This window comes from Lynx rufus, unplaced genomic scaffold (assembly GCF_022079265.1).
Source record: "Lynx rufus isolate CCGP_SWC_20201006 ecotype Redwood Valley unplaced genomic scaffold, mLynRuf1.p SCAF_6, whole genome shotgun sequence".
NCBI classification, from domain to species: domain Eukaryota; kingdom Metazoa; phylum Chordata; class Mammalia; order Carnivora; family Felidae; genus Lynx; species Lynx rufus.
Window position 1 is genome coordinate 118,174,913 of NW_025814878.1, and position 21,187 is coordinate 118,196,099.

Consider the following 21,187-nt stretch of genomic DNA (forward strand, 5'->3'; position numbering starts at 1 on the left):
GCTCAGGTCATGATCTCACAGTTTTTGAGTTCACATGCCACATCTGGCTCTACTGACAGAGTGGAGTTGTCTTTGGATTCTCTGTCTCCCTCTCTCTCTCTCTCTCTCTGACCCTACCCAGTTCATGCTCGCTTTCAAAAATAAACACACACACACAAAAAAAAAAAAAAAAAGAAAAGAAAAAAAAAAACCTAAAATTTTATCAAATGGTAAAAGCACCTGTTAACATTAGTCTTCAAAATTTTTAAGTTTGTTTGTTTGTTTATTGAGAGAGAGAGAGTGAGAGAGAGAGAGGAGCAGAGAGAGAATCCCGAGCAGGCTCTGCAACATCAGCACAGAGCTCGAGTGGGGCTCAAACTCACGAACCACGAGCCAAAAATCATGACCTGAGCCTTGGACGCTTAACCAACTGAGCCACCCAGGAACTCTTTTAATAGTTCATTCTAAATGAAATATATTCAAATTTCTTTTCATGCAAAAATAAACAATAAAACTGTATTTTTTAAAAATTAGGACTTTATACAAAAACAACTGAGAAGACAAATTTACAGCTTGCAATAATCCTAAAACCTTAGAACTTAAATTTATATTTATATTTAATTCACAGAGTGTTTCCATACTTAGTTCTCAACCATTATAGAAAACACAAGTGGGAGCCAGCAGAGGACACCTAGTGAATATTCTTTTGATTTCAATTGCTTTTTTATTCCTTTCTGTTCTGAAACATGGCCTCTAGATGGCAGTGTGACACCATTTTCTATACATCCTAATAGGCTATTTTATTACATGAAGAGATTCGGTGACAATAAACACTTAACCTCCAAAGTCTGAACTCTACTTTCATGACTGTTTGAGAAAACACTTCTCTACAAAATGTAGTATAGATGGGCATTTTTCTTAGTTTCTAAATAGTTTCAAATATTTAACATCTTCTTTGTACAATAAAACATCCAAACCCAGAATGACAATTGAAATACATTTCATTTGAAAAATTTCTGACAAATTCCAGATTTGGCCCTCAGCTATCACAAAATATATAAACATACAGTAGTCACCCCTTATCCAAAGGGGGAATATGATCCAAGACCCTGAGTAGGATGCTTGAAACCACAGACAGTACTGAACCCTATATGTATAGTATGTTTTGTCATATATGTGACAAAGTTTAACTTATAAACTGGGCACAGTAAAAGATTAACAACAATAACTGATAAAAATAGGACAATTATAACAATATACTATAATAAAAGTTATGTGAATGCAGTGTCGCTCTCTCTCAAAATATCTTACTATACTCACCCTTCTTGTGATGATGTGAAATGACAAAATGCCTACAAGAGGAAATGAAGTGTGAGGAATGATGTAGGCACTGAGATGTAGCACTGAGCTACTACTGGCCTTCTGAGTACACTTCAGAAGGATGATGCTTCCAGATCATAGTTGACTGCAGGTAACTGAAATCATGCAACTGAAACTGCAGACAAGGTGGGGACTACTGCAATAAGTTAAATCCAATTAAAGCAACTCCAAAAGCTGAATTTATTGTCTTGAAATTATTTTTAAACCATAAGCTAACTATTGTCTTGAGGTTAAAGAATTTTGTTCAATGATAAATTTTAATTAATGGTTACAAGCTGTGACTATCCTAATCACTGAGGGATACACCAGATGCTTCTCTTCCATGTTCCTCTAGTACTAGGTATTTCCTAACTCACCGATATCTCAATTAGCAGCTAATTAGAGGAGAAACATTTTGTAATAAGCAATAAATAAAATGTTGAGACATCTGACATCAATCACATTGAGGAACTATCCACCCTGACCTTCACAAGCTAATGCAGATAGCCTGGGCTCTGAGCAGAGCCTAGGATCATCCTGCAAAAGGGCCCTTTAAACAATGTAGCTCATACTGTACAGCACTGCTTCAAAGTAAGCCGAAGAGCTGGCCCTTTTCCCTCTCCTTAACCGTCTATTTACAGACTGCAAATAGGCTATGTCTGTGTTGAGAAAGGCACAAATCAATTAACAGCACCCAAAAATAAAACTACAATCTAACAAAATACATTTAGTATGGCATAAATATTTCAACATAATCTGGTTCTTCCACTCACACAAAGCTTTCTCCTCTTTTTTCATCTGGAATATAAAATGACAAATAGTACACTATGTCATTTCTTTTCAAAAAACATAATTTTATTCTTTCTTGTTGGGGATAATTTGTCTTAGCATTCTCCTTAGGTAGGTTTATTTTGCCTCCGAATACTTCTACAATACTTTTTCCTAACACTTTCACTCATATAACATCCTCAGATTTAGTGTCAGTGGTTAAATATAGGAATACTCTTTTAGGAAAGCTGCTTCCTTTTAATTTTTAAACTACTGAATAGGAATACAAAGGGTCCATTACAAGAGCTCAATACAGCAAGAGAAATCAATATGCTCTTTTGCTTAATAACTTTTAAAATTATAAGCTCCTTTAGTATGTTGCCTAGGTCCTTGCAAAATTTACTAATAATCCTTTACAGCATCTTATTAGTGGGTATTACATTAAATGTGATATAAAGATAAATGTGTTCTCTCATAAATTCTACAGTGTTGCAGTTCAAAAGTATAATCTGTGGTAGGCTTTTCCTTGCTTACACGACTTAACTGAATACATTTCTTCTTCTCTTTTAGTAGTAAACAATAAGTACAACTAACCTTTGAAAACACAAGTTTGAACTGTGTAGGTCCACTTATACAAAGATCTTTTAAGTACTGTACCATAAATGTATTTTATCTTCCTTATGATTCTCTCAATAACATTTTCTTTGGCTTATTTTATTGTAAGAATAGAGTCTATAACACGCAAAATGTGTTAATCGGCTATTCATGTCACTGATAAGGCTTCCAGTCAACATTAGACTGTAAGTAGTTAAGTTTCAGGGGAGTCAAGTTATACATGGATTTTCGACTGGGCAGACGGTTGGTGCTCCAACCCCCACACTGTTTTAACACTCAACTGTATTTCATTTCAAAGATCGTTGTTTAAAACATGCCACATGTTAACTACTATTTCTTCTAAAACTGTGTATCAAAGAACACAACAGCTTTTTTAGAGGGGTAAAGAATGTTAATTATGAGCACAGCCTCAGTATTTTAAAATTAAGATTTTTAGCCATATTCTAACATGATTTTTAACAATTACCAGGAATAGGACCACATTCATATGGAAAGAAGTATATATGACATAACTTTGCTTCTCACTAAAGCTACTAGAATCAAGACAAAATAAGACTGAAAATAATCAAAAGTTTTTAATTATACAAAATAGTGAACAAAAATGAAATACAAAAGTAATTTGATTTTTAATCACACCATGCAAAACTTCCGAATATGTAAGAGAACTAATAAAGACATGCCCTCTCCATTCCCTCCTGATGTTCACAGTACCTATCATCATAGATTCCAAAGTCCAATAGATACTTGACCTGGTTGTGATGTTATTTTTCCTATTTATTAATAACTAAAAACTTAATTTAAAAAGGGGAGGATTAATTGCTCAGTGTCTTCTCAAAGCATCAAAAATAATTATTACAAAATAAGTAAACTACTTGACATTTTTGTTAACATTCTTATTCTTTTCCCCTTTTAAATGACAGGAAAAAAAGCACCTAAACAGGCCATTTAGAAAAAATCTTTTTTAACACCTACCATCTTTAAAATAATATTCAATAGATTAACTAGTTACAAGAACTACACATTATGTATATAAATGGGAATTCACTATATAAAGACACTGTACATTCAATAAGGTTTAATATATTACTATTGGCAAATTTAATAGCATAAATATAAATACAAAGCAAAATTAAGTAGCACGGTGGAACACAGACAACAAGACACTAACCAGCTGTATATCCCTGGACAAGAGGATTAACCTTCCTGGAGCTTTTCTTTACATGTAAAGGAGAAAAAAAAAAAAAGCAGATGGAGAACTAACATATATATAGTTTATTTCTAGCTTTAGATTTCCATTATTCTACAAGCCAGAAAAATCCCCCAAATACATTCTTTCCTATATGAAGACAGCTTAGAGAAAAGCAAAGATAAGCTTTGAAATCAGACAAACAGAGGAATCCTACTGCTAGCCGTGTGCACTGAGCAAGAATGAAGTCTGAGGTTCAATTTCCTGATCTATATACAACAGGTATCAGACAAATGCCTCCACAAGGTAACTATCAGGATTAGAATTTATATACATAGTGCATCTAGCATGATGCCCAGGGGTACTACAGACTCCAGGTAGTGGCAGTAATCAATGTTAGTACTCTCTACTCCCCTGCTAAAGCCTCCTCTCCCTTTCTTCTTTAGTAACACAAATGTGCTGATAATGACAAAGGCTCATGTTGCTACTATTCTACTGAATCACCAAGAATGCAAGTCTTGAGTGTGGATCATTGTCCCCACCACCATTGCAAACACAGCAGCTTTCAGGCCAGACCTTCTTTTCATACCTGGAAATCATGTTCAATGGTCATATGGTAACAACAGCCAAATGCATAAATATATATAGTCAATCTATTATTTTATAAGTACTGAATACTCCATAAACTTCACTAATTAAAGAGAGAGGGCATTAAGTTTGGAAAGTAGCTTATTCTGAGAATAAAGGCCACATTCAAAAAAAAAAAGTTAATACTTTTAAATCATAGATATAAAAAGTTTGTAACATATGCTTTATCTCCAAGTCCTGGTATAAACATTACATATGTATGTAATATATTTACTGCTTATGTGCCAGGTGCTGTATTAAATCCTTAAATGCATTCTTAGATTATCTTTATAACTTCCCTAAGACATAGATTGTGTTATCATGTCATCTCAGATCAAGAAACTGAAAACAGAATGCAAGTAAGTCACCGAAAGGGAACAGCCAGTTACCACCCTGCTATAATGCTTCCTTCTAAGGCCTTCTTCTCATCATACCCTGTGGTATCCATCACTTTTCATACTCCTGCAATTTTTTAAATTTATTTATTTTTTCTTCTCAATACTAAAACCTTTCAGAATTTTCTATACCACTGAGCCACAGCCCACTCTTGTGGCATGAAGAATTTCCCACCCAGAATGTGACAGTGTTGTGCTTTAAACCAGACAAAAAGCCCCCTGCCTGTGATCTCTGGGTGCCCACAGAGTGCAACACCCACACTGTCCGGCTAGGTTAGGTAAATCCTTATTGAGCAGGTGGAAGAAATGACTAAACAATGAGGCCACTTTCCCTTTCCCCAAACAAGCAGAATTTTCTTGCCCTGAATACTCCCAAATTTGTTAGTATACAAAAGAATTTTGGTGTCCTATACTGGATACCACTAAATTTCTATTTATCTTCCCTTTCACCATTTCATCAGTCTCCTAATTTCCCCCAAATGATGTATCTAGTACTATAAGGTACATGTGATTTGTCAAAATTCTTGCAAAAGGTTTACCTTATGTAACGTTTTTGGTCATGTAAAGTTGATGGTGTCTCAAGCAATTTATCCAGAAGTAATTCTCTTAAAGTTTCAATCCGTGTTTCTACTTCAGCATAATCTATTTAAAAAGGAAAGAACATATAAGATTAGAAAATGGAGACTTAAAATCAAATTATGGCAAGTAGAACAGTGATTGCCTTGGGGGATAGGGGTTGACTAAAAAGAGGCACAAGGAAACTTGCTGGGTGTGGGTTATATGGGTGTGAGCATTTTGTCAAACTCACTGACCTGTAATATGTAAGTAAGGTTTGTACATTTCATTGCATGTAAATTTACCACAATAAAAAAATGAAATTAAGTTTTCTGAGTCCTTATGGATTTCATTTAGAAATTTAATAAAGCCCTATGATATTTCTCCTAGTTGATAAGGCATTACCATAGGACATTTTCAAAAATTGTGAAATAGATAGATAATTTCAAAAATTGTGTTAGTTCACTTTAAGGTTAGAATTCATAAACATAATGTTTTTTCTGAAAAGAGAAGATTAAAACTAAGTTTCCATCTCTATAAAGTATCTGTAATTGATTCTTTCCAGTAAAAAAGATTTTTTTAATAGCATTATGATTAACAAGCAGCACAGAATGTACAAGACTAACTTATCCTATAGCTGCGGTTGTTCATCTTTGCTACATCTTGGTAAGAAAAGCCATTTTATTTTTGAAGCAACTGTTTTACATTTTAAAAAGAGTACCATATAACAAAAATTAAAATTCAAATAACTTTCTCTGCAGAATGCATTCTACATTCTTCCTGTAAAAGTAAAGTAGAAGATCTAAAAGTAATAAACAAATCTTACATTTCTTGAAAACCTGCACCTCCGTTTTCCCAAAGAGTGACTTGGCCTTTTCATAATCATTAATAACCACATCATAATCACCCTTTAAAATAAAGAAACATTTTGGAGACTGTCAGTAAAGTAGCATGAACACATTTGGTTACGATAAAAAACTATCTCAATAACTCTTTAAAATTTATGACATCATAACCATGAGTACATAAATATGTACTCTACCTTTTGGATATTCCTTTCGATATTTAGAGGAAGGTTGAAGAGAAACTTAAATCGCTGAAGCACATTGAGTGCATTTCTAGTGGAATCTGCCTTGTCCTTTCGACCTAATACTTCTTGAAATAATGTGTCCGCAGTATTACTTGCTCCTATTTTAGAAAGACCAAAAGAAGCTTAGATAAAACAAAATGTTAGGCATGTTAGGCTACTATTATAGCTTTACATTAAAACTCAACAGACTTTTTTTAAAGTTAGCTATATTGGAGATCTTTTATGGTTTGTTAAAATACATTTCCACTTTGCCTACAAAATCCTTTTGTATATTAAAAATAACTATATTTACCAGGCCCAAATAAAATTGCTGATGTGAACCTACATTTATTTTAGCTATTCTTCCAAATTTTATAGCAATTATGGGTCCTTAGATTATTTCATTAGTTCAGATAATAGGTTAAAACACACATATACACACACATGCACATGCATGGGCATACTAGATACTAGGTACTATACTAGATAAATTCTCTGGATTTAATATCTGCATTATATGGTAATAAAACAATAAAAATATCTTTCAGGAAAGTTGTTCAAAAGAAGTATTTTAGAACTAATCCTATTTCTTGGTAAAATTATCTTCTGTTCATGCAACAGGCACAAAAATTACATAAGCAATTTAAATGACAAATTTTAACATATCATTAATGAATACTTGCTTCTTAAATCAGCTAATTCAAATTATACACAAACTGGACATTATGTGTATATAATATATATATGTGTATATAATATATATATATATATATATATACATATATATATATATATATATATAAAAGTCTTCCAACTATACAAATCACTATAATGACAGAGTTGCTTATCTAAAGCAAAATTTACTATGTACAAAAATAGTTTAACTTTTTCAACTTCTGAATTATTTTTAATTAACCACAAAGAAAGGGGAGAAAAAGAGTAACTGTTTTTGGCTATTTGATCGCTGCTCATAAAAAGTTTCTACATTATCTGGTCTACTGACTATACTTTAAGCAAAGATGAAAAAATGACCTCAGTCTCACTGGGTGGCTTGCATGCCATATTCTTTAGTCCACACTGTGGGTGGCCTGATCACGTTAAAAGTTGTCTTTGTAACATAATTGTTTTATCTAAATAATGTTGAAATTCTGTTGAAATTTTAAAGACCTTATATAAAAACTTTGTCAATATAGCCACTTTCCCCACATGCTTTTAATGCAGAATGCTAAATTTCTGTAACATGAGAAAAAAATATATTCCCTTGTTCCCATCAAACCACATAATGGTGGCTAAATGAATATTTGAAATCTGATTAAAGGTTAAAACATTTTTCTTCAAAGACAATTATTATTAAGTTTTTATCATTTAAAAATATAAACTTTGTGATCTGAGGCTTCATAAATGAAAAGATACATCAATGTGACCGAATAGTTTTAAAAGGCTGATTACTAATCAGTAGGCTGTGGATACTAAATTCCCAAGCACTTTTTTGTGTGTGTGTACAATAAAAGAATTTGGCACAAAGCTATAAAAGCTCAAAATTAGGTTTTACTCATTGTATTTTAAAGGTAACAAAAAAATACCAACTAATAATTTTAACTCCTCTAAAAAGTATGAAAACAAGTACAAGTAAAAAATTCACTTATCATTAAGTCTTTTATAGTGAAAATTTAATAGGCAGAAATTAGACTATAAAATTACGATTTGTACAGAAAGGTAGATATGGAGAATTTTAATATGTGCATAGAGAAATCATAATTTTAATTAAAAAAATAACTTTTAACCATAAACTGTTATTATATTGTGAATTTTACTGCATACACAATAAAATTTGGGGAGTTCATAACTCTTTGATAACTGAATGATTCTATCAGTAATAAAAAATGAAAGCAATGAAACTAAGATTTCTGTGAGCAGATAAAATCACCAAAAGCTCACAAAATGTATTTTAATGTCTTCATTCTCTAGGGCTACTAACAAGAAAAACGAAACCACTAAACTCAGCGGTGCTGTTCACACATGAAGTGGCACTGCAGATAAACCATCAGTTAGACATCCGTCAAGTCTCCCAAGAACAATTTCCCCCACATACCAATCCATCCACATCTTCACTCCACCTTCTCACACCGAGAACACCCAATTTTAAGACAGCTAGCAGGGGTTTTAACATCCAGTGTGTACCCACAAAACAAAACTAAATGAGCTATATTGTAGTGAAAAACATGACTTAGGTCTTATAGTTTGCAGAACCAACCCTGATCTTACAAATACCAGCCCTGGGCAACTCTAGACCTGTAAGTTGGTCATTTCTCCCCACAAGGGGTGTCTTAACTCCAACTCACTGGACTGTGACTATGTTCGTCTCAGTTACAGATGCATCCCAAGCACCAAGAGCAAGCCTGTTGTAATGGCACTGCGGCTGCCACTATCATAGTCATGTTGACAATAGCAGTAAAATATTCCTCATTGTAAGATAGAAGAACATGGATGGACCTTTAGGGTATCATCCTTAAGTGAAATAAGTCAGATAGAGACAGACAAATACTACATGGTATCACTCATATATGGAATCTTAAAAAACAAAACAAAACAAAACAAAAACTTAAGTCATAGATACGAAGACAGAAATAGTGGTTACCAGAGGCTGGAGGGTGGGGGGAAGAGGGAGATGTTGATAAAGGGTACAAATTTCCAGTAAGAAGATGAACACATTCTAAGGAACTAATGCACAGTATTATGAATATAGTTAACATTATATATCATATGCTTGAAAACTGCTTAGATTAAATTTCAAACATTCTCATCACAAAAAAGAAATGGAATTATGTGACGTGACAGAGGTGTTAGCTAATGCTAAGGTGGTAATCATGTTGCAAGATACATGTACATGTATATCAAATCAACATGGAGAGGAGCCAAGATGGCAGAACAGCATGGGAATTTTTTGTGTGTCTCACGACCATGAAATACAGCCAAACTAACATTAAACCATCCTGCACACCTAGAAAACTGATCTGAAGATTAACACAACAATCTGCACAACCTGAACCATAGAATTCAGCAGGTATGGGGCGTGGAGAGGGGAACTTGGGGAGAGAAAAGCCATGGAGAGAGGATGGAGATGGGGGGGCGGAATATGGGAAAAGCACCCCTCTCCAAAAGCAGCTGGAGAGAAAGTGGAAAATTGGAGACAGCCACAGGGACTGAACTAAAAAGGGAGAAAGGGGAAAGGAGAAATGAGAGGGTTTAAATTCCATTAAGATGGTAAACAGGGGGAGCACAGAGTCTAAAACTCTGCAGCTCGATACCTGGTGGTGCTCTGGTGGAAAGAGCAAATCCCCAGGAACAGAGTGGGGTCCAGGAGGTTCTTGGGCCACACAGGGAGAAGCAGTTCCACTGCTGGAAGGACATTTGGTGGAGGCTGTGAGGCCACCTGGGCCCAGGAGACCCCAGAGAACGGCCACATTCGCTAGTACTGAAACAAGGTCGTTGGGGGTGAAGCCTGGTACCATATGTGTGTTGTGATTTTCCATAATCCCTGAGGCGCTGCTGTTACACTCTCTCACAAACTTTTTCTGGGGTGGACTGGCACATGGCCACAGTGTCTAGGCATTGGCAACAGCATGGTGCCACAAGCGTTCCTGGGTGCAGCCAGCACCTGGCCATTGCTCGATGAAACCCTCTGCAGACGGGCAGTGCAGGTCGATGCCACATTTCCTTAGAAGTGGGGGGCTGGGGAAGGCAGCCACATCTGAGACAAAACTGGGGAGGGAGGTGGTGCCTGGGGCTTGGTCACGGACAGTGTGGAAGTGGGAGTGGATGGAAGCTGAAGATAAAGGACGGATGCACAATTGCTGATTGTGGAGAACAGAGTTCCAATACTAGAGACTGGGTAGCTGGGTGACACCATTTTCACCTCTCCTGCGCATGCGCATACGCACCTACAAGCACCACAACAATCCACCCCAATATGCTAGCACTGCCATCTAGAGGAGAATGGAGCCATTAACACTAAGCCCTGACCAACTGGGCCAACCTCACTCTTCAAGAACACAAGTCTCACCACCTGCTTAGCTTATGGACTATAAAACACTTCAGAGTTTGACTTCTAGGGGGAAACGAAGTAATTGCAGTCATATTTCAGTCTGTAAGCTGGTCCAACTATTCAATTTTCTTCCTTTGTTTCTTTCGTCCTTTCTTTCTTTCGTTCATTCCTTCCTTCCTTCCCTTCCTTTTTCTCTTTTTCATTTCTTTTCTTTTTCATGTATACAGAAAAAGAAAAAAATTCATTTTTACTTTCAATTTTTATTAAAAATATTTTTCTTTATTTTTTTTACTATATTTTTTACTTTTGTGTGAATTTTTTCAAATTCTAGTGTACTTCCATCATTTCATTTTAGTCTACATCAGTGTATTCATTTTTTCAAATTCTCAAACGATTTCTTTTTTCCCCCCCTTTTCTCTAGTCTATCAAGCCACTTTCAACACCCAGACCAAAACACACCTAGGATCTAGCATCATTTATTTGATTTGTGTGAGTGTGTGTGTGTGTGTGTGTTTGTTTTTAATTTTTTATTTTATTTTAATTTTAATTTATTCTACCTCATTAATTCCTTTTCTCCCTTCAAAATGATGAAACGAAGGAATTCACTCCAAAAGAAAGAGCAGAAGGAATGACAGCCAGGGACTTAACCAACACAGATAAAAGTAATATGTCTGAACCAGAATTTAGAATCACAATAATAAGAATATTAGCTGGAGTCAAAAACAGATTAGAATCCCTTTCTGCGAAGATAAAAGAAGTAAAAGCTAGTCAGGATGAAATAAAAAATGCTATAACGGAGCTGCAATCTCAAATGGATGCTGCAGCAGCAAGGATGGATGAGGCAGAACAGAGAATCACAATATAGAGGACAAACTTGTGGAGAATAATGAAGCAGAAAACAAGAGGGAGATTAAGGCAAAAGAGCACAATTTAACAACTAGAGCAATCGTGAGAGGACATCAGAATCATAGGGGTCCCAGAAAAGGAAGAGAGAGAAACAGGGGTAGAAGGGTTATGTGAGCAAGTCATAGCGAAAAACATCCCTAACCTAGGGAGAGACACAAACATCAAAATCCAGGAAGCACACAGGACTCCCATTACATTCAACAAAAACCAATCATCAACAAGGCATATCATAGTCAAACTCACAAAATACTGAGGCAAGGAGAGAATCATCAAAGCAGCAAGGGACAAAAAGTCTTTAAACTATAAGGGAAACAGATCAGGTTTGCAGCAGACCCATCCACAGAAACTTGGCAGGCCAGAAAGGAGTGGCAGGATATATTCAATGTGCTCAATCAGAAAAATATGCAGCCAAGAATTCTTTATCCAGTAAGTCTGTCATTCAAAACAGAAGGAGAGATAAAAAGTTTCCCAGACAAACAAAAATTAAATGAGTTTGTGACCACTAAACCAGCCCTGCAAGAAATTTTAAGGGGGACTTTCTTAGGGGAGAAAAGGTGAAAAAATTAATAAACAAATACAAAAATAAATAAATAAATAAACACCAAAAGCAACAAGGATTAGAAAGGACCAGAGAACACCACCAGAAACTCCAACTCTACAAGCATCAAAATGGCAATAAATTCATATCTTTTAGTACTCACTCTAAACGTCAATGGACTCAATGCTCCATTCAAAACACATAGGGTAACAAAATTGATAAGAAAACAAGATCCATCTATATGACGTTTACAAGAGACCCACTTTAAAAATTTTTTTTTTTTTTTTCAAAGTTTATTTATTTTTTGGGACAGAGAGAGACAGAGCATGAACGGGGGAGGGACAGAGAGAGGGAGACACAGAATTGGAAACAGGCTCCAGGCTCTGAGCCATCAGCCCAGAGCCCGACGCGGGGCTCGAACCCACGGACCGCGAGATCGTGACCTGGCTGAAGTCGGACGCTTAACCGACTGCGCCACCCAGGCGCCCCACAAGAGACCCACTTTAGACCTAAAGACACCTTCACATTGAAAGTAAGGGGATGGAGAACCATCTATCATGCTAATGGTCAACAAAAGAAAGCCAGAGTAGCCATACTTATATCAGACAATCTAGACTTTAAAATAAAGACTGTATCAAGAGATGAAGAAGGGCATTATATCATAAACAAGGGGTCTATAGACCAAGAAGACCTAACAATTGTAAACATTTATACCCCCAATGTGCTGCACCCAAACATATACATTAATTAACCACAAACATAAAGAAACTCATTGATAGTAATACCATAATAGTAGGAGACTTCAACACCCCACTCCCAGCAATGGACAGATCATCTTATCAAAAAAATCAACAAGGAAACAATGGCTTTGAACGACACACTGGACCAGATGGACTTAACAGATATATTCAGCACATTTCATCCTAAAGCAGCAGAATACACATTCTTCTACAGTGCACGTGGAACATTCTCCAGAATAGACCACATACTGGAACACAAATCAGACCTCAGGAAGTACAAAAAATCGAGATCATACCGTGCATAATTTCAGACCACAACACTAAAAAACTCGAAATCAACCACAAAAAATTTGGAAAGGTAACAAATACTTGGAGACTAAAGAACATCCTACTAAAGAATGAATGGGCCAACCAAGAAGCTAAAGAGGAAATTAAAAAGTATACAGAAGCCAATGAAATGATAACACCACAATCCAAAACCTCTGGGACTCAGCAAAGGTGGTCACAAGAGGAAAGTATATAGCAATCCAGGCCTTCCTAAAGAAGGAAAAATGATCTCAGATACACCACCTAACCTTATGCCTTAAGGAGCTGGAAAAAGAACAGCAAATAAAACCCAAAACCAGCAGAAGACAGGAAATAAAAAGATTAGAGGAGAAAATAATGCTATTTAAACCAAAAAAACACAGTGGAACAGATCAATGAAACAAGAAGCGGGTTCTCTGAAGGAATTAACAAAATTGATAAACCAGTAGCCAGTTTGATCAAAAAGAAAAAGGAAAGGACCCAGTAAATAAAATAAAGAATGAAAGAGTAGACAACAAAACCAACACAGCACAAATAAAAATAATAATAAGAGAATATTATGAGCAATTATATGCCAATAAGATGGGCAATCTGGAAATGGACAAATTCTTAGAAACATATATACTACCAAACTGAAACAGGAAAAAATAGAAAATTTGAACAGACCCACAACCCGTAAACAAATCAAACTGAAAATCAAAAATCTCCCAAAAAAACAAGAGTCCAAGAGCAGATAGCTTTCCAGGGGAATTCTACCAAACATTTAAACACCTACTCTCTTGAAGCTGTTCCAAAATAGAAATGGAAGGAAAACTTCCAAACTCTATCTATGAGACCAGCAGTACCTTGATTCCAAAACCAGAAAGAGACCCCACTAAAAAGGAGAACTATAAACCAATTTCCTTGATGAACATGGATGCAAAAATCCTCAACAGGATATTAGCCAACCGAATCCAACAATACATTAAAAAACGTATTCCCCACGACCAAGTGGGATTTATACCTGAGATATGGGGCTGGTTCAATATCTGCAAAACAATTAACATGATTCATCAGATCAATAAAATATAGGACAAGAACCATATGATCCTCTCAATAGGTGCAGAGAAAGCATTAGACAAAATACAGCATCCTTTCTTGATAAAAACCCTCAAGAAAGTAGGGATAGAAGGATCATACCTTGAGATCATAAGCCCTATATAAAGGACCCAATGCTAATATCATCCTCAATGGGGAAAACCTGAGAGCTTTCCCCCTAAGGTCAGGAACAAGACAGGGATGTCCACTCTCGCCACTGTTACTCAACATAGTATTGGAAGTCTTAGCCTCTGCAATCAGACAAAACAGAAATAAAAGGCATCCAAATCGGCCAGGAGGAGGTCAAACATTCACTCTTCGCAGATGACATGATACTCTCTATGGAAAACCCAAAAGATTCCACCAAAAATCTGCTAGCATTGATTCATGAATTCAGCAAAGTTGCAGAATATAAAATCAATGCACAGAAATCAGCTGCATTCCTAGTCACCAACAATGAAGCAACAGAAAGAGAAATCAAGGAATTGATCCCATTTACAACTGCAACAAAACCGATAAAATACTCAGGAATAAATCTGAAAAAAAAAAAAAAGAGGTGAAAAATCTATACACTGAAAACTATAGAAAACTTATGAAGGAAACTGGAGAAGACACAAAAAAAAACAGAAAAAGATTCCACACTCCTGGACAGGAAGAACAAATATTGTTAAAATGTAAATACTACCCAAAGCAATCTACATATTCAATTCAATCCCTTTCAAAACAACACCAGCATTCTTCACAGAGCTACAACAAACAATCCTAAAATTTGTATGGAACCAGTAAAGACCCCGAATAGCCAAAGTAATCTTGAAAAAGAAAAACAAAGCAGGGGGTATCATAATCCCAGACCTCAAGCTATACTACAAAGCTGTAATCATCAAGACAGTATGGTACTGGCACAAGAACAGACACTCAGATCAATGGAACAGAATAGAGAACCCAGAAATGGACCCATAAGCATATGACCAACTAATCTTTGTCAAAGCAGGAAAGGATATCCAATGGAATAAAGACAGTTTCTTCAGCAAATGGTGCTGGGAAAACTGGACAGCGACATGCAGAAGAATGAACTTGGACCACTTTCTTACACCATACACAAAATAAAATCAAACTGGATGAAAGACCTAAATGTAAGACAGGAAGCCATTAAAATCCTCAAGGAGACAGCAGGCAAAAACCTCTTTGACCTTGGCCGCAGCAACTTCTTACTGAACACGTCTCCAGAGGCAAGGGAAGCAAAAGCCAAAATGAACTATTGGGACCTCATCAAAATAAAAAGCTTCTGCACGGCAAAGGAAACAATCGGCAAAACTAAAAGGCTACTGACAGAATGGGAGAAGATATTTGCAAATGACATATCAGATAAAGGGTTAGTATCCAAAATCTATAAAGAACTTATCCAACTCAACACCCAAAAAACAAATAATCCAGTGAAGAAATGGGCAAAAGACATGAATTGAGACTTCTCCAAAGAAGACATCCAGATCGCCAACCGACACATGAAAAAATGCTCAACATCACTCATCATCAGGGTAATACAAATCAAAACCACAATGAGATACACCTCACAACTGTCAGAATGGCTAACAGTAACAACTCAGGCAACAACAGATGTTGCCGAGGCTGTGGAGAAAGAGGATCTCTTTTGCACTGCTGGTGGGAATGCAGGCTGGTATAGCCACTCTGGAAAACAGTATGGAGGTTCCTCAAAAAAATAAAAATAGAACTACCCTACGACCCAGCAATTGCACTACTAGGCATTTATCCAAGGGATACAGATGTGCTGTTTCAAAGGGACACATGCACCCCTATGTTTATAGCAGCACTATCAACAATAGCCAAAGTATGGAAAGAGCCCAAATGTCCATCGATGGATGAAGGGATACAGAAGATGTGGTGTATATATATACAATGGAGTATTACTCGGCAATCAAAAAGAGTGAAATCTTGCCATTTGCAACTACATGGATGGAACTGGAGGGTATTATGCTATGCGAAATTAGTCAGTCAGAGAAAGACAAATATATGACTTCACTCATATGAGGACGTTAAGAGACAAAACAGATGAACATAAGAGAAGGGAAACAAAAATAATATAAAAACGGAGGGGAACAAAACATAAGAGACTCTTAAATATGGAGAACAAACAGAGGGTTACTGGAGGAGTTGTGGGAGAGGGGATGGGCTAAATGGGTAAGGGGCATTAAGGAGTCTATTCCTGAAATCATTGTTGCACTATATGCCAACTAATTTGGATGTAAATTAAAAGCAAATAAAAACATCTAAAGATATAAAAGATATTTTGGGAGCAAGTAAAAGGTAGAGATTATATATTAAATATTACTGAATCAATGTTAATTAATTTATTGGGTGTGATAAAAAAAGAATAGCGCCTGTCTTACAGGAACATAAGCAAGTTTAAGAATTAATGCATATTTTTAGAATAATTAAGAAGAATTTAGAAGTCTTCCAAAGTTTTTAGAATAGCAAGCACCTTACATAGAGCAAGCACTCCATATTGTATGTCTAGTATGTTTTTATACCACCCACAAAAGATTCCCAAAACTCTTTAGATTATAAGGGATCCATAGATGCTAAAATCTTTTTTCTTCCTCAATAGCATCTTCATTCACGGAGTGGGATGCCACTTCCTAGCTTTTGTCAAAGGCAGGTAAACTGAGGGTCTAAGAGTTGATTGTCCACCTCCACTGTCCTTCTTGTCAAAGTCTGACTAGCTGTCTTCCCAGACTCAGTCTAGTTCCCATGTCCCAAGTTCCCTAAAGCTGACATGCTCCTGATTATTGCCCTCCTTAGCTCTTCTGTCAGGGTTCCCTCAAAGGGAAATCCTTAAGGTTCCCCTTAGGGACTAAGTCCCATAAGATGATGCTGGGATGTCACAAGAAATGCTCTCATAGAATCCCCTTAAAACAGCCAAGGCTGATTGAATTATCTTTGGAACTTCTTTGATATGAGTATTCATTAAAAGAAATAATTGTACATTTAGTGTAAGTGTATATAATCTTTTTAAAAAATATAATATTATTGAGTATATTACCCATACCATTTACTATATCCCCATGACTTATTTTTAAAGTAGAAATTTGTGGGGTGCCTGGGTGGCTCAGTTGGTTGAGCATCCAACTTCAGCTCGGGTCATGCTCTTGCAGCTTATGAGTTCCAGTTCCACACTGGGTTTGCTGCTGTCAGCGCAGAGTCTGCTTAGGACCCTCTGTCCCCTTCTGTCTGCCCCTCCTCTGCTCATGTGCTGTCTCTCAAAAATGAATAAACAGTTAAAAAAAAAAAACCTAGAAGTTTGGACTTCTTGATCCCCTTCACCCATTTTGCCCCTCTGGCTACCATCAATCCATTTTCTTTATTGATTACTCTGGGTTTTGTTTTGTTCTGTTTTGGTTTTTAGATTCCACATATAAGTGAAATTATATGGTATTTGTCTTTCTCTGTATGACTTACTTCACTTAGCATAATACTCTCAAGGTCCATCTATACTGTTGCAAATGGCCATATTTCATTCTTTTTTATAGCTGAGTAGCATTCCAGTGTGTGTGTGTGTGTGTGTCACATTTATGTAAAGATTACCCTTAAGCTAACCAACATCTTGAGGTTTTGGAGTCACTAACATAGAGATAATAGTTGAATTTAATGGGAGTGAATGATTTCTCCCAAATCTTATGTGTAAAATTAAGAGAAGAAAGACAAAAACTTAAAACACTAAGGAGTATCCAGCCAAGTTTGTAAAAAAGGAACTGACTTACTCAGAGGTAAGCTGGTACACATTTAACTATTGGCATTCCAGAAAAGAAAAAAAAAAAGAAAAAGAAAAAGAACCTTAATATTAGCCTTTCCAATGTGTAAATATTCCCATCATGATTGATTTCAAGCTGTCAATTTGGGATTACTGAATGGAAGTTGAGGACATGGGTACAACCGGGTCCTGGGAGTGGTATGGAGCTCTTTTCTTATCCCCCAGATTCCAGTTCTCTGTATTTTCAGTGGTACTATAGAATTCCAGTACCAAGTATGGCTGTCTAAATAAGCATAAGCTATTGGTAATGGTGCTGTTCATGTAATATCATGTTACAGATGGCAGTGTGTCTGATCATTTTCTGTAATCTGTTAAGAGAAACTGAGACACATAGGGTAGGTTGTTAGGTCTTTTTATGGTCCTGGTTTTACTATGAATTTAAGTGTACATATTAAAGTAACTTTAAATTGTGAGGTACTTTAATGTTTCCCTTTCTAATCTCATTCAACTTGCTTATTCCTGGAATAAATTGTGTTGTGGTATGTGTGTGTGTTGGAGGAACACTCCTTCCAGCCACCTTCACCCCAACTTACATCAAGCAGAGAATGTAGGTTAAAATCACTTCTATGATCTGTGGTCTCAAGAGTCAGTGCCATGAAAAGGACCAAATAAGAGAAATTATTCTCTTCAAAATAAGAGAAAGTATAATGTTTAAATAAACATACTTGAAATTATGAGACAGTCTTAGAATTATATGTCAAGTTTTTATAGATGACAGAACCTGGCACAGTTAATTTTTTTTTTCATTATTAAGGTTATAAGATCAATAGGGATATAGTTTGGTTAGTGTACAGTGCCACAGTGACTTTTCTTGCTATCTTTGCTTTTCAACTTTATTGAGATATAATTGACAGATAGCATTGTGTAAATAAATATAAGGTGTTACCTCATGTTGATTTTTTATTTTTATTTTGCTTTTAATTTACATCCAAATTAGTTGGCATATAGTGCAACAATGATTTCAGGAGTAGACTCCTTAATGCCCCTTACCCATTTAGCCCATCCCCTCTCCCACAACTCCTCCAGTAACCCTCTGTTTGTTCTCCATATTTAAGAGTCTCTTATGTTTTGTTCCCCTCCGTTTTTATATTATTTTTGTTTCCCTTCTCTTATGTTCATCTGTTTTGTCTCTTAACGTCCTCATATGAGTGAAGTCATATATTTGTCTTTCTCTGACTGACTAATTTCGCATAGCATAATACCCTCCAGTTCCATCCATGTAGTTGCAAATGGCAAGATTTCACTCTTTTTGATTGCCGAGTAATACTCCATTGTATATATATACACCACATCTTCTGTATCCCTTCATCCATCGATGGACATTTGGGCTCTTTCCATACTTTGGCTATTGTTGATAGTGCTGCTATAAACATAGGGGTGCATGTGTCCCTTTGAAACAGCACATCTGTATCCCTTGGATAAATGCCTAGTAGTGCAATTGCTGGGTCGTAGGGTAGTTCTATTTTTATTTTTTTGAGGAACCTCCATACTGTTTTCCAGAGTGGCTATACCAGCCTGCATTCCCACCAGCAGTGCAAAAGAGATCCTCTTTCTCCACAGCCTCGGCAACATCTGTTGTTGCCTGAGTTGTTACTGTTAGCCATTCTGACAGTTGTGAGGTGTATCTCATTGTGGTTTTGATTTGTATTACCCTGATGATGAGTGATGTTGAGCATTTTTTCATGTGTCGGTTGGCGATCTGGATGTCTTCTTTGGAGAAGTCTCAATTCATGTCTTTTGCCCATTTCTTCACTGGATTATTTGTTTTTTGGGTGTTGAGTTGGATAAGTTCTTTATAGATTTTGGATACTAACCCTTTATCTGATATGTCATTTGCAAATATCTTCTCCCATTCTGTCAGTAGCCTTTTAGTTTTGCCGATTGTTTCCTTTGCCGTGCAGAAGCTTTTTATTTTGATGAGGTCCCAATAGTTCATTTTGGCTTTTGCTTCCCTTGCCTCTGGAGACGTGTTCAGTAAGAAGTTGCTGCGGCCAAGGTCAAAGAGGTTTTTGCCTGCTGTCTCCTTGAGGATTTTAATGGCTTCCTGTCTTACATTTAGGTCTTTCATCCAGTTTGATTTTATTTTGTGTATGGTGTAAGAAAGTGGTCCAAGTTCATTCTTCTGCATGTCGCTGTCCAGTTTTCCCAGCACCATTTGCTGAAGAAACTGTCTTTATTCCATTGGATATCCTTTCCTGCTTTGACAAAGATTAGTTGGTCATATGCTTATGGGTCCATTTCTGGGTTCTCTATTCTGTTCCATTGATCTGAGTGTCTGTTCTTGTGCCAGTACCATACTGTCTTGATGATTACAGCTTTGTAATACAGCTTGAAGTCCAACAAGTCACATTAAAGTTACTGAAATAATAATTTTTTTAGAGGTATCATGGTTTGATGACAATTTTCCCAGTGAAAATAGCATCCATGAGTAGAACTATCTTTCCAAGACCATAAAATGTCTGACTATGCTAATATAGAAATAGCTTTAATAAATATTTGGTTTGAAGTCAGAATATGTTAATTTCAACCAAGCTGGTGATGGTTCTCAGACAAAAACAAGGCAAAATCTCAAGGCAAAATAATAACAACAACAACCACAACCCTCCCCCAAAAGCACCAGAAGGAAAAATATTTAAAGTGTTGTTAAACTCACAAATTTACGATAAAATCAAAGTACTCAAATTCTACTACCAAGGAAAGCCTATATCAAATTAAAGCTTCATTCCAGAAACTACTTTATCAGGGATCCCTGGGGTTTTAAAATAGATACTTACAGAAAAGTTCAGAAAGTTACACTCATAGGAGTAAACTGAGCTAGAAGTACAAAACTAACTCAGTATCACAATCTTGCATTCACAGAATCATTATAGATATGATGTGAAGGTTCTTAGATGTTTTAGTTATTAGTCCTATTTCATGAGGAAATCATTTGCTATACTTAAATTTAAAAACAAGGAGATTCTCCTGGACATTATTGCTCTTTGTCAAATGTTTATTATATGAGTGAAAGAGGGTAATTTACTTTTAAGCTGCTAATATTACAATAGGGATCAATTCATCTGATTATTTTTTTTCCAGATCATTAGGGTAAATAGCTGGGAACTAGGATGTCAGGGGGGAAAAAAAAGAAATATAAGAGGAAATGGATGGGACCCCAAACTCTGTACATTATCAGTTTCTCTTGGCATACAATTTT

The 21,187-nt window shown here is 36.0% G+C and overlaps 1 protein-coding gene across 2 annotated transcripts in view; it reads right to left on the bottom strand.

Annotated features, from left to right (window-relative positions):
- The window catches only part of EXOC2 (exocyst complex component 2), a 280,355-nt gene that overhangs the window by 172,915 nt on the left and 86,253 nt on the right, over window positions 1-21,187 (bottom strand). The window contains exons 8-10 of one of the 2 annotated variants that reach the window (XM_047101673.1): window positions 6,527-6,672; window positions 6,311-6,392; window positions 5,469-5,571 (exon numbers count right to left, since the gene is read on the bottom strand). In XM_047101673.1, coding sequence (XP_046957629.1) covers window positions 5,469-5,571; window positions 6,311-6,392; window positions 6,527-6,672 — 331 coding nt within the window. The remainder of the gene's footprint in view (window positions 1-5,468; window positions 5,572-6,310; window positions 6,393-6,526; window positions 6,673-21,187) is intronic. The other variant, XM_047101674.1, reaches the window with a different exon arrangement.